At 24.3% G+C, this 15141-nt stretch overlaps 1 protein-coding gene across 1 annotated transcript; it reads right to left on the reverse strand.

The window, feature by feature from the left end:
• Nucleotides 1-447: 447 nt before the first annotated feature.
• Nucleotides 448-14867, reverse strand: LOC114132374 (transcription factor Sox-9-B-like). The gene is made up of 5 exons (XM_027997824.2): nucleotides 14476-14867; nucleotides 9106-9252; nucleotides 4653-4874; nucleotides 3428-3603; nucleotides 448-2763 (listed from the first exon to the last, which is right to left on the reverse strand). Exons 1-5 carry the CDS (start codon nucleotides 14667-14669, stop codon nucleotides 2465-2467), a joined length of 1038 nt encoding a protein of 345 aa, XP_027853625.1. The 5' UTR covers nucleotides 14670-14867; the 3' UTR covers nucleotides 448-2464.
• Between the last annotated feature and the right edge of the window lie 274 nt (nucleotides 14868-15141).

A 15141-nucleotide genomic window follows, 5' to 3' on the forward strand; every position in this document is an offset into this window, starting at 1 on the left:
AATAAACAACCTATAACCTATAAAGAAGAAGAATATTTTATGACATATATATGAAAAATTAAAATACAAACGCCTTATGGTGACATACAAGATGAATTAATGTAACATAATTAAAAACAAATTATAAATGTAATAATTTAATTAAAATATAATAATTTCATTAGAAATCTACACTTGTTTAAAGAAGTATAAAACATAAAAATATGAATTTAATATTATTATCATTGTGTAAGTCTAATCTAATTAAAGGACTTCAATCAATGAATATTATTCATATTCGATCTTATCTGTAATACGTCAGGTTATAAAAATATCTGACATTTTTAATCAATCAAATGTAATACCTATAAAATAAAATTAAAAATTAACATTTTTATACTTAAAAACTTTTAAAATTATTGAGTATTAAAAATACATAAATTATAAAAGTAAAGTTTTTGAAAAAAAAAATGTTTAAGTGTTATCTTAAAAAAATATATAAATTTAAATATATATAATAAATGTATTATTTTATAAGCGTATTAAATAAATTAAATATGTAATAATAATAATAATCTTAATAGCTATGTCAAAAGTAATGTATATTAACTTAAAATATTAATAAACTATAAACTAATACATGAAATTAAAATATACATTGTAAAATTAATAAAAGTATTTATTGTAAATTTAAGTGCCAACTCAAGAATTTAAGATCCACCATACACAGGAATTCGTAATAAACACGAATATTTACGAATAAAAAAAATTATGGGTCGTGTTTTTGCTAATATATTAATGCATATAACAAGCTATTTATTTGAATATTATGTATTATACAAGAGGAATTTGGGATTATTAGCAAGTCAAGAAGTCTGATAGAAATTCGAATTAGTGGTTGTAATTAATTAGTAATGTTTAGCTTATCCCTTTATAATATAATAATTATTATCTTTACTGAAAAAGATATGAGTTGTATATTGAAATGGGCTTGAAATCTATAAATGGGTCACCGAATGACGCAAAATTCTGCAGTTTTTAAATAAAAATCATATCATAACTAACAATCATTAAAATATAATAAATAAACCACGCATTTAAATTTATATTTGTTGTACATAGGCAATAAGTAATAATAAAAATAATGTTTACAAATTTGTTACCAGGTTTCCTAATAGCATTTCATTTTTTATACATATTGTTTAAATTATTTTTCTTCTAGAGTAATTTTCAAACATAACTTTTAAAGTTTCATAATATACGTCTAGTGTTGATAGTTAATGTTTACCGTGCCTATAATATGTATATATATATAATATATATATACCAACGTCTCTTAACCGGTAGTACGCACTACGCAAAAAAGCTTATAAATGGTTCATGACTTTAAGAAAAAAAATTAGAATTATTATTAATATTTATAATATAAATTAAGCATTATATACTTAGTGGTACTCAAGTGATACGTGCACATTTTTAAAATGACGTGTAGGTATTACATTAAGGCTGAGAACCGCTGCACTATATACAATATATATTAATATTTTTCATACATTTCATATACATGTAATATAATAATATTAAATATTAAATTTTTATAATGTTGATAAATTAATGGTATTATTTTTTTTAATTCCCATAAAAATCAAACTAAATAAAATTATACAAAAATAATCATTTTTATCAATGTGAAAAATAATTAATAGTTTATTAAAAGCAATGAATAATATTATAATTTATAAGCATGCATGTTATCATTAGACAACAGTGAAACTCATGTATGATATAGTTAATATGTAGTTAATGATCATTGTATATAAAAAATGTTCTCATACATAAAAACTCCCACAGCCCTTGAATAATTTCAAGACTTCGCCCTTATCTAAATATTTAGTGCGTAGGAGACCCATTATTGGAACTAATGAGATTATCGAAATTGTCCGTGTGAACGTCGGTGATATTTAATTTTTGATGAAAATAAAATATAAAAATAACTTGATACAAATATTTTAATTACCTAATATTTAAAATTCTATTTGAATACAAACGTTTTAGTCGCAACTTACTCGTATATATTACAATCAAGTAGATAATAAAATATAACGTTGTTAGGTAAGTATATATATATACTATATATATATATATATATACTTACACGCATATTTGATATTGATAAAAATATTGTTTTTATAATTAATATTATTATTTTTTTTTTTTTAGCCGCTTAAAAAATTATTTCTCATTATTATAATATCAGTCATACCAATAATCGGTTATTATGGATACAGGAAGATAATATACGTCATGCACTATATGGTGACTATAATATAATATATGTATAACGTTTACAATTTTTACCGACTAACATCTAAAAAATATTCTTTGAGTATACCTGAGAAAAAATACACATAATAATATAATAGTACCTGCATATTAAAATAAATACTAAATATAATATATATATATTATGTTATAAATATTGAAGTTAGTTATTGTAGCAGTTGTTGACGACGTACTGATAAGACGGCTGGTAAGACGTTTGATGAACCGAAAAATGTTGCTTAGCCGTATTCGGTTGCATTTCGTGATACCTGGCGTGATAATAATATTGTTCTGCAGGGTCAACACAACTGCTCGATGTGGACGGGTATTGGTTGCCCATCGTTAGGTACTGATCCAGTTCCGAACTGTCCACCATGTCAGCTCCGATACTCTCCACCGCCGGTAGATCGTCCATACGACCAAATTCTAGACTGTAATCTATCGCAGATTCGCCCGATTCACCTTGAATAGGAATTAATATATATTCTTTATTTTTTATTATTATTAATAAATGAAATCGTTTTTAAACTGTGAGCAGAGCGATGAAAAAGAGCATTGGTTTTACAATGTATGTTGGTGTATGTGTTTTTCATGACACTTTATTAAAGTTCTTTTCAAAATAAATGGGAAAAACTAAAAAAAAACCACGAAGAACCGAGTATTTTCTCAAAACCAGTATTGACAATCGACAAAATCAATTTTTTTAAAGGTAATGTTTATAATACTATTATAAAATGTACTTAGCGGATTTTTATAGTTTACTAGGTAGTGCTAATCAAGAAAATTACTTAACCGATTTTTGTACATTTTTATACAGTGGTTTTCTGACAATCTCTGAAGATTTCCGATGTTTTACAAAAATTAGTTTGATCTATCGTACTACTAAAGAAAAATATATTACTTATAGAGTAATATTAATAAATTATAAAATATCCTTCAATAACATCGCATTGTCTTCACTTATTTTTTTCATATATTATTCAATGATAAATCATTGAGTTCAAATTTAATATATATATATATATTGCAACGATTTCGAAATCTATATGATATAGCTGCAGAGTGATTTCTTAGGTGTTTTAAATTAAAATAGAAGAGCGAAGTGTTAAACAAGTTTAATGCTTACCATAACAAATAGTATGCGCAGTGTTGCAATAACCGTTTTTGGGTTTGGCTGGATAATAGTTTGGAGTAGTAGGAGGAGTCAGTGGTTCTGGTGGTGAACCGGATGGACTACTACTACTAGTCGATGATGAGCTAGCAGGAATCATTTCTTGTTTAATCGGACGATTACTAGTGGTGCTATTAAAAAATAAAATAAAATAAAAACTAATATAAACATAAATATTAACAGTTATTTTAAATTATAACTAGAGATATAGGGATTTCATACTATAAAATTCTTAAAATATGCATACATTTATGCCCTTAAAAATTACCATATAGGATATGCTCTAAAAATATACAAAAATGCTAAAGTATGCTTTTAAAAGTATTTTATTTTTCATAAATAACCAAAAATTACAAATGTATTCATTATTAAATAAGACATTTTAAATTTAATGATCACAAAAAAAACTGTACTAGAATATTATTATATTTACTAACTTTCGAAAGACAAAAACACATACGATACAGACAGATAGACGAATGAACATCAACTAACCGCATTCGGTGTATTCTTTATCGACATATTTTATGTTTTACAAAATACACAAATGATTGGGAAAACACACGGTTGATAGATTATTTAATAATTTAACTAAATAATTGTATTCTATTTTCACCAATTTCAAGAAAATTCATATTTAACATAATTGATACCTATAATTAATCAAAATGTAGTTATCATTATAGTTAAAGTATATTATGCATAATTGAGTATAAAGAATACAATATACAAAATGTATATTTTTGTTTTATCTATGTTAGGTTTTTAAGATCAGTTTAATAGTAGGATCTATAAATCCTTACTAGATTATCCATCTATTTTTTATTTATATTTGAATGCATCAAAAATGTTATGTATACACGTGTGTTTAATACGACGCGCGACTAATGGATTTATATGTTTTAAATGCCACTCATAGTAATAAGATAGAATTAAAGTAATTAAGTTTTTTTTAATATTATGGAACTATTCAGATTATCATAAAAAATCTAATAAAGAATTAGAAGTTGTATCAACGTTTGTGGAAAAATAAAATAATATGAAAACTGTTTTCAAATTATTTGCTATGTACAGACTATGGTCTATAATGTTACAAACAAAAACACAAAATATAAATGTACATTCGTATGCATTAATAATTTATAATGTAAAAAAACAATTTTAAATATGTTATTATTACCTGTTACAATCCTTTGACACGTCATGTTTTAAATGTTGTTGATACTGAGAATCGTTCGGTTCAGATTTAACATGCTTTGTTTTGTCCTGTATCTTGGATATTCCTTTAGCTACCTTGCGTCGACGTGGTTGATATTTATAATCAGGATATCTGTTCTTATGAAGCACTCGCAGTTTTTCAGCCTCTTCAATGAACGGTTGTTTATCATCTCCACTCGTTAGTCTAAAAAATATGTTTGAAAAACTAATAGTTACTATTATGGTCGGATACATAATAATTAGTGTAGTATACACTTATACGAACACGCATTAACATTTGTTTATCAAAATACGTTTTAAAATATTTACGTTCAATATATGTACTAAATTTAATTTAATATGGTTATACATCGTTAATCGTTACAGACTATTAGATGATTAGCTTATAGAATCCCATAAAGTTATAATGTTTTTGCTATTTAGATGCTGTATACTACGTATGTACGAAACTAGACATGTTAACCGTTAATATTACACTTCAGACCTTGGAAATTATAAATTTAACGTACTTAATTTACTATGGTTTAAATGCATAATATATGGCCCCTCTCTAGAATACACAAGATTTTTTTATAGTTCAAATTAATATTTTTTTACTAAAATACTATATCGTTAGAATTCTATGCGTGGTTTTTGATGAACGTCTTAAAAAAAAAAATACGTGCAAAAATCACAAATATCATACAATATTATCATAGAATACCGGAACTATTCGTTTTATTTTTATTATTTTATCTTTATGTTTTGGGCACCTGTTGTCAACCAGCCAAGGGATGAAAAATGTATTCCTCATGTTTTTTTAATATTTGACGTACCTAAAGGGTTAACATGCTTGGGGTTGAAAATAAACGGACAATTAAACGTACGTCCGATTTGTCCCAGATGCTCGTGCGCTGGCATATCCGTCCCTAGACACTCCCTGTATTATGTCATATTACCATTTCTGAAAAAGACTAATTAAACGCGGGAGTGTCTCTCTGTGAAGTATGACCTTTCCCATTTTAATATTAATATTTTACGCTCCACTACAGAGTAGATAAGTTAAAAAAAAAACAAATTGAAGACCAGAGATATTACTATGATGAAAAGTTATAATATGCATTGTAATAAAAAAAATGAATTTCTTTAAACAGTTATACATAGTTACCCACGTGCATATGCCATTATTACACGTTTCGCGTTCGCGTGTATCTACATAATATACCTATACCTACCTCTACAGCCATTTTTACATAATATGTGAATTATTCATCATAATAAAAACCCCTGAAAAGTATTTACTGTAAAATTGAAAAATAAAAAGTTTTAAAAAATTCGTACACTCTTAAATAAAACAGCTAAACTGAATTTAGTGCATAAACTTTAATCTCATAAATATATACGATTTTTTTTTTGTAAGCCTATGGGGCCAAAATTTTGATATCCACATATTATATTATTCATTTAGGTATTTTATCTTTACCTACATTATGTGGTTATAAACAACATATTGTAAGTAATTTTGAATTTTATATGTATAGACACCATATTATATATTTTATAATTTATAAGTATATTATTATTTGAAATTGACACAAATTTTTCAAATTATATTACCATTGAATAAGTTTAGAAAAAATAATGTATAGTATCATATATTATATTGAATAACTTTCTTTATATCAGAAAAATCGAAGGATTTTATATTTTTTTTAAAATCGCAAATGAAAACCAATATTTATTGAAACTTAAAGTGTTATAACATAGATAATTAAAATATATATATTTAATGTATATCTATTTATTTGTATTTTTTTATAGGTATATACAATATTAATATATTGTTATATTTTATGTTCATATCATACTATCGTAGGTATGTCAAATTAGTTAAATAACTATCTAGTATCAGAATCAAATATAAAATTTAAAGTATTAAATTTAAAAAATGTTAACGCATTGAACAATATTTAATCATAAATGTCATACAAATATATAACTATGCTACAGTGATTTAACTGTTGTATCTTGAAGTAATGAAGTTAAAGTTTATACTAAATAAAATAAATAAATATACTTGACAAATAGTCAATATATTACAAAAATAAAGTCAATTAAAAAATATTATATTTTTTTAATAAGAATTAGCAGAATTTTATAAGATGAATTGCTTACACTATACAAATATTTATTTATATTAATTTTTTTTATTTTTTGCTATATCAATAATATGGCGTGTTATAGCTATATTTGGATTTAGTTTGTATATTTTACTACATCCATGCTGTATTATAAGGTTACGAATTGAGGATGCAATGTATTAAAGGGTTTTTTATTTGTTGTATTTACATCTTTACTTGCATTTTATTGGTTAAAAATATTACTTTTAGCACTTAGCAGTTAGCAGTACTCACTAAAACAAATATTATTCGTCAGCACTTTAATATGTAAAGCGTGTTTACCACCATTTTAAACTGAACTCAGATATAGTCGTTGATTTTAGGTTTTAGCTCCTCTTTAAATTAATACCGCCCAAACAAAAAAAAAGTAATAGTACTTTAAAATTACAATTACAATCATAGTCCATAGATATATAAACATAAAACTAATCAATGTAAGAATTTTATATTTTGATGATGGTTATACCTATCATCTACTACGTAAAAAATATTTTATGATTATTATTATTAATCTTGGTTAGGTGCAAGCCATAAACATTATAAACAAATCTCTAGACAACTGAAAGGTTACTGAAAATTCCAAAACCTTTAAAATTTATAAACGTTAACAGCTTACATATTTATAATATTTATACTAGAGTACTAGACTGTACATTTCTATATTTAAATTAGGTATATAATATATATATTTTTTTAAAAACACATATACTTGTAACACATAGATATTTGCGTTTTATAAAATATATTTTACTTAGTTTAAATACGACTTGATTTAAAATAATATATTATCATACCTATACAAATGATGTTAATTGAAAGTATTATCAAATAAATGGAGATTTAAAAATTATAATTCAGTCGTTTTAGCACATAAATATTCAAAAAAAAAAAATTATTATCCGTAAGATTTTGTATTTAGAAACATCTAAAATAATTTGTACATTTTATATTTTTTACAGTATATGGGAGGAGTGGTCAAATTTAGAATTTAAATGGAGACATATTTTTAGTAAACTTTTGTGATTGGACATTAATTAATGCAAAACTATCTATGCTTGAAAGCAATTTACAGTCATTATAAATTTAATTTTGATCACACGTATTATGGGGTATGCTACCATTAGCTACTTAGTTGTACGTGGTTAAAATGCAATTTTAAAAAAACTTTAAATAGCTCTCAAGTGTAGAGTTTTGCATATTTTATTTATGTTATTCAATCACTAAAATGTATAAAAAAAATATCTACACGTTATGCTTACAACAAAAATGAAAAAAGTATAGGTTAAAAAAACCCAAATCGGCTCTTAAATATTGTAAGAAATTAGAAAATTTAAAAATTATTTTAGATTTTTACGATAAAATAGTTTTAACATTAATTTTGAATCACTCTGTGTTTATAAATATTAATACATATTTGAACTTTCCTCAATTTATGCAAATTTTTATATTTATTATGTTCAAAAAATTTTACATGGCATTTTTCAAATACATAAAAATTTATAGAATATAGCGTAATACCTACCTACGTTATTAAAGTATGATGAGTAACGACGTAGCCACGTTTTCAATAAAATAAGATGGTAAAATAAAAAATATTTCGTGTTAGGTATATGCTATTTAAATAACGATATACCTAAGGATTATCATTTTTACTTAATTATCTCCAAAAGGAAAGCTATTTGCCATAAGATATAAGTACATAACTGATATATTAATTATTATATTATATACAATATTTTATAACTATATAACTAAGTATTATGTAATATTATGGTATCCTTGTATTTATATAATTTTAAATTATGAATATTTATAAGTTTAAGTTTTCTGTGTCTTTTTAAATTTTATTAAGTGAATAATACCCATTATTGAAACAGTAATGGATTGTATACATGTAAAAATATAACGTATCTATCTGAACACAACCTTCAAATAATTTTCAAACCTACATTACAACATTAATACTATAACATTACCTATTCATTATGTACCATTAATATATTAAACAATGATTACGAATACAAATAAATAGGAACACTAACTATAAATAACTAAAAAAAATAAAACATATCAATGTTCTTACTATTAGACTATGGAAAAGTTGCTAGCCATTAAGTAGTAAAATTAATTTCTACTATATTTTATGGTTTTAATTCATGCAAACAAGATATTTTAATTATGTTAAGTTTAAAAAAAATGATTACCACTACATTACATATTAAATACAGAAAAGACGAAATATTGTATAAAATTTACCTCCATAATTTCCCTAGCGTTTTACTGAGCTCGGCGTTATGCAGCTGTGGATACTGATCGGCAAGTTTACGGCGTGCAGCTTGAGCCCACACCATAAAAGCATTCATTGGTCTCTTTACATGATAATTTTTCTTCTCTGTAGGTGGTCTATAAAATATACAATTTATGTATAATAATGAATTGTAAAAATAATTATAATACGTAATAATTTGTTAATATTATATTGATCGAAAATAAGAAGCTAAGTATTAGGTAGTAGGTACCTTACTGTTACCGATAGAATGATTTACAAGCTATATAAATTAATTTCAATGTATACATAATAATATGTACTTATATTTATTTTAAAATAGCAAAAATGTAAGGTTAATAAAATGTGAAAATTCATATTAAAAAAAATAGATTCTTCTATGATATAATATTTTGTCAAATACGTATAGTTTAAATAAATATAATAGATACTTAACCTAATTATGACGTTATTTTATGTCAAGTGTACTTTACAAAAATATAAAAAGTATATTTCTGTATGAGTAATCTGCTATAAACATTATATTATATTATAATTAAAATATGCTATTCTCAAATTATATGTTTCCAGTAAAAAAATAAAAACGTTTACTATTTTTATCAGCATTATAAATTTCATATAAAAAACCACAAAGTTAGTAGCTATAACGGTGCAGTTAAATTAAAAGCGAAGACAAGCGACTGATGGTATCTTCCCTTGCGAGTTTCAACCGAAAATACGTATTGGTAGATGTCCAAAACTCATATGTTTCCGAAAAGATATGACAAAACGTATAAACGTATGTAATTTGTATAAGTATTACAATAATTAAGTATACCTACGCGATGGCCATGGTTCGTAAACGAAGGAATTACGAACTGTAAAAAAAGTGTCGTTCATAAATTACACAAAATATTTAATAAAATTAATTATAGCAACGATCGGCGCGAGCTTAATACATAATTATATTATAATTACGATCTATTGTGGTTTTATTTGTTCACACTTCGTTATAGTTTATGTTAACAAAATCATAATAATATATAGTTCTCAAAATATAACTATTACCTAACACGATTAAAATTGTTTAGGAACTTTATCATAATTAAATAATTGGATACTAAGTTTCAAAAACATACACAAAAACTGCTTTTATTTTACCTATTATAATCCATTAGTTTTGTTTAAGAATATTCTGTAACTTTACTGTAGACAACTTATTATAGGAAGATACAGTTAAATTTACTACCAAATTTGATATTTATTGAGACTAATGCATTTTTATCACTTTATTTTAACCTATTAATTAAAAATTTACATAAAGACTAAGAAGTAAAATATACAATTAACTACAATATAATATATGCGTATACTACATATAGTTATGGGTACATGATAGTTCATGTAATTTAAAATGTTAGCCACTTTATAAATTAATAATTGAATTATTATAATTATTCAATTATGTATTATTTAAATAATTTTTGTCTAATATTATTTAGCTTAAATATCATCATACTTCAAATTATATTAGTTAGATAATATACTATTTTCCTCATGAATTTGTATATTGAAATTTATCTTACTCATACACATAATCGTGAAATTCTAAGTGTGAGTAATAATTATGAGTTGTCATGTACTAGTGTAGATGAAATAAATATAAACAATGTTGCGGAGACATTTCGTCCCTTATTTTTCATTGCAAATGCCTAAAACTCTTTTCCGTTTTTAATTTAAAAAAACGGAAAGGTTAGGATATAAGATATTAATTATACATTACTATAATACTATTTTATGATAGAATTCCATAAATTCTTAACTTTTTGCTTATTTGCATTATGTATAAAAGAAACCAAATGTGTAATATACTTGTATTTTCTATCGAGTAGTTAGAAATAATAGGAAAAGTTTACTCTTTATTATTGAATACTTGATACGATAACTTAATATTATATTATTATACTATACATAAAATATAATCTTCCGTATTTTTTCTTCAAAATTATTGCTTAAACTTATTTTCTTGAAACTATTTAGACATTGTTTTTATTACCCCTGCATATTTGTTTATTTAAAGGATATAGTTTATCGATTTAAAAAAAAAACAATTGTACATCCTTTTTTACTTAATGGTAGACATGTGTGGTTTGAATGAAATTTCACTTTCATCCTTTTTACCGCAGGGTTATTTACGATCGACCGTAGTTTGTGTTTGATGTTTAAACAAAAATTAGCTGATTCTAGTGTTTGGAATATTGATCATCATGACATGACACTAGGCGTCAGATAAAATTAACAAATATTTTTATAATTTTTTTTTCGATTTAGATTTATGTTTGGGATCTCGTAGGCGTTGGATCACAAAGACCGCTATCAGTATAGTTATGCTGATATTATTTTTATTATAACATACACTTCACATAGATATAAAACTAATAGTCTATCGAATTAGATTCCATTCACGTTGTAAATGTCTTACTAAAGAACTTCCGGTCGTCCCTTATCTTCCGGTAGGACGAATGTAAAAAAAATGCCGTCAATGTTGTCGACAAAAACTGTTAACATTCCTTAATTAATTCATTTAGAGCATAATATTCACTTATCAATTATTATGAGTTTATGAGTACGCGGGTCTTAAGAATATGAATTCATATCGCAAATATGCATAATTTATTTATTTTTAAATATATATGATATATCTGTATCCGTAAACGGATATCTTTAAAAAAAAATATCTCGATTAAATTGATTAAATTTTATTGATGGTTATTAATTTATTATGTTATAAATATTTTTTTCATAAAAAATAAATAAACTTAAAAAAATACTATTATTATTTATTAAATCATCATCAACATTACATTAATAAATAAATGACACATTATAAATATAAAATAAATCAGTTTACAAAAAATAGGACAATGTATTATCATTTATCATGTAATTTATATTAATTAATCGAAAATGTATTAAACAATATTATTCTTGTGGTTTTATTAATTATTATGAGATAAATTTTAATTAAAATTGAAATAATAACAATACATTTTTTAAGATATACAATTATAATTTTATATTTTATAACAAATTAAGTGTTACATATTATGTAGGTACTTCAAATACCTTTTAGTCAAATAATACTATTATTTTTATTTCCCTTTATTTCAAACCCATTTAAATTAAATTTTTGCTCATAAAACTGATGTAGATCCTGACAAATGTACATACACATTATCAACAATCATAGAAAAAGTATTATCAACAATATTAATCATTTAAAATTTTTACGAACATTAATAAATAAGCATTTATTAGGTAGATTTATATTTCAATTTAAAATATCAGTACTAGAAAATGAGTGTTTTTATTTTAAATTAAATTATAAAATTGATACAATATTATACAAATGATTTTGGAAAGAACTCAGAGGTTAAAATTGTAGATTTTTTTTTTGAAGGGCACTTGATTACATTTATTTATTAAAATAACCTCTACCTAACTAGAAATTAAAAAAAAAACTACACGCACAATACAATATATATTGAGATTATATATAAAACTTTTGTGATTTTTTAATGACTAAAAAAGTGATTTCAAAAGAAAAAAATCCCATTGTACCACTCCTTGATCCCTTTTTTAAACCACTTGGAGTATAAAATGTCATCGCAAGTTGAAATATGAACTTTTCGATAACTCTCAGACTATTTTGTAATAAAGTATAAATTACTTGTGCTTAAATTTAATGAAAATCTTATGTGACACTTACGACGTGTCACCAATCTACTGAGAAACTGGAATTAGGGAACCCTTTTAATCCTCTAATATCCATTAACTCAAGCAAGTGAGGTATTTTTACTTAAATAAAAACAGAAATTAATAGGCTTATAATATATATTATAATAGTAGTTATTTAAGAACTTGAATAGACTTTAATTTATTAAGGCATAATAATTTATAAGTATAGATATTGAAAAAATATATATGAATATAATAAAAATCGAACCGAAGGTAATTCTTTAGTAGATATCATTTTGAAAAAATGTTGACGTAAACATATGGGTCGAAGAGAAGAAAAATTGAGAATCATCTATTTAAACTACTGGGGTGGGTTAGAAGTGTTCTACAAGGGATGGATTTATAAGTGGTATAGATCTATTTTCGTGTCAGGTCGTTAGGTTAGTTTGACAACAACAACTTTTCTACTCACACGCTGACACTATCTTTCACAACTTTCAAAAAAATATATTTCCCAAGTTATCCCAGTCAATCCCAAATTATTATTAACACATGTTCATTTCCTAATTATACTCCTTTCTCTTTGATTAACCCATTTCCTTCCAATAAAACAAAATTAACATTTAATAAAAAATTATTAATTCTCGTAGTAATTGCTTAAAAATGTATTTAATTTATTATTATAATTGTTTTTCCAAATTAAATTAAATACCTTTATAAAATCTATAAAATTAGAATTATAACTATAACTATTATAATTATGTTTTTTTAAATATAATTATTGTGTGTGAATAAAACAGCCAAATTAACTAATTAGATCAATTTGGACCATTAACTATGATTACAATTTATTTTCAATGCATCACAATTAGGCACTTTTTAACTTTATACCTACGAAAAAACAACAAGAATACACGATTGTGCACAACAATTATTAATGCCTATCCTATATATATATATATAATATAATTGTATAATTATACAATATAATAAATAGGATCTACGTATCATTGGTGCATTTCTTAAACGTTAATATTTTTAGCCAATAATATATTTATATTATATTATTTTATTATAATTTAATGTGAATGTATGGTATAGGTACTTAGTATTAGTAATGCAAGTAAATTATTATAGATATTGTAATTTAATAAAAAATATTAAAAATTTCTTTAAAACCAACAATAAAAATATTTGTTGCGTCAATCGTATTCTACTTTTGCAGATAAAAAGTTTTTAATCGTGCTATATCCACTTATAAAATATACTTAAAATTAAGATGCGATACTTAACCTAATTAATTCTGTCGTTAAAAAATTTAAATTTACATTTTATAAAACTAAGATGTCGAGTGTGATGTGTTTTCTGAACTCATTTCAACGTAAACGTTATGATTATATTATTTATTAATTATAAAAGAACAAATAATAACCGTGAGCCAGATGATTAAAAATTTAACTGCAACTTCAATTTACGTGGGATAAGAATTTTTAGTTTAAAAGTGGTAGAATTTTGCAAAGCCACAAACCGTATTTTCGACATAAATACATGGTTCACGGCAACATATACAATATATTGTATTATGATTACACTATCGAGATTAAAAGTCAAAAAGAACTTACTTGGCAGGAACCGGCACTAGAGTCCAATCGTATCCACCCAAAACTTTGCTCACAGCGTCATTAATTTGCTCGTTGTCTTTTAATGCGTTATTCATCGCCGCCTTAGCTGCGGCTGTTACGCTCGCTGCTGCACTAGCCGTAATAGTGACCACTGGTTTACCGGATGGACCGGGTGAATTTACCAAACAGTTCATTATACTTATAAGAAATAAAATATAATAAATTAAAAAGCGAGTTGGGGGAGTGATATGCTTCTAATATAGACAACGAAGTATTGGAAAAAAAATTAAACAATCCGTCGAGTTGATCGAACTAACACAAACTAGACGAGGCTATGTACTGTTTGATGAAGATCCTGTCCTCTTGTCTAGTATAGATCTTATCGTGGATCTTTTCTCCCACTGCGCTAGACCAGGCGGAGCGTAACAAAACTCTCGCAGACCCCTTGCCCCCACTTATATGTACATTGCTTTTTTTATGGAACACTTAATTTGATATATATTTATTTAAATTCCTGAAAAATCAAAGTAAAAATAACAAATTATAAATAATAATAAAATAAAATCAACAATAATCCAACGGGTGATATTAAGCATTAGAGTTTCACAAATATATAATAAAATCAGAAATAGAATTATAAAACTAAATTAATTAATATTTTTTAAT

The sequence above is a fragment of the Aphis gossypii genome, chromosome 3 (assembly GCF_020184175.1).
Source record: "Aphis gossypii isolate Hap1 chromosome 3, ASM2018417v2, whole genome shotgun sequence".
NCBI classification, from domain to species: domain Eukaryota; kingdom Metazoa; phylum Arthropoda; class Insecta; order Hemiptera; family Aphididae; genus Aphis; species Aphis gossypii.

What these genes read in the sequence shown, in the direction of transcription:
- LOC114132374 (XM_027997824.2), bottom strand. Translation starts at nt 14,669, where the DNA reads ATGAACTGTTTGGTAAATTCACCCGGTCCATCCGGTAAACCAGTGGTC. An exon ending in CTAGTGCCGGTTCCTGCCAA is followed by an intron (nt 9,253 to 14,475) that starts GTAAGTTCTTTT and finishes TATATTTTATAG; the next exon opens with ACCACCTACAGAGAAGAAAA. An exon ending in ACGCTAGGGAAATTATGGAG is followed by an intron (nt 4,875 to 9,105) that starts GTAAATTTTATA and finishes CATATTTTTTAG; the next exon opens with ACTAACGAGTGGAGATGATA.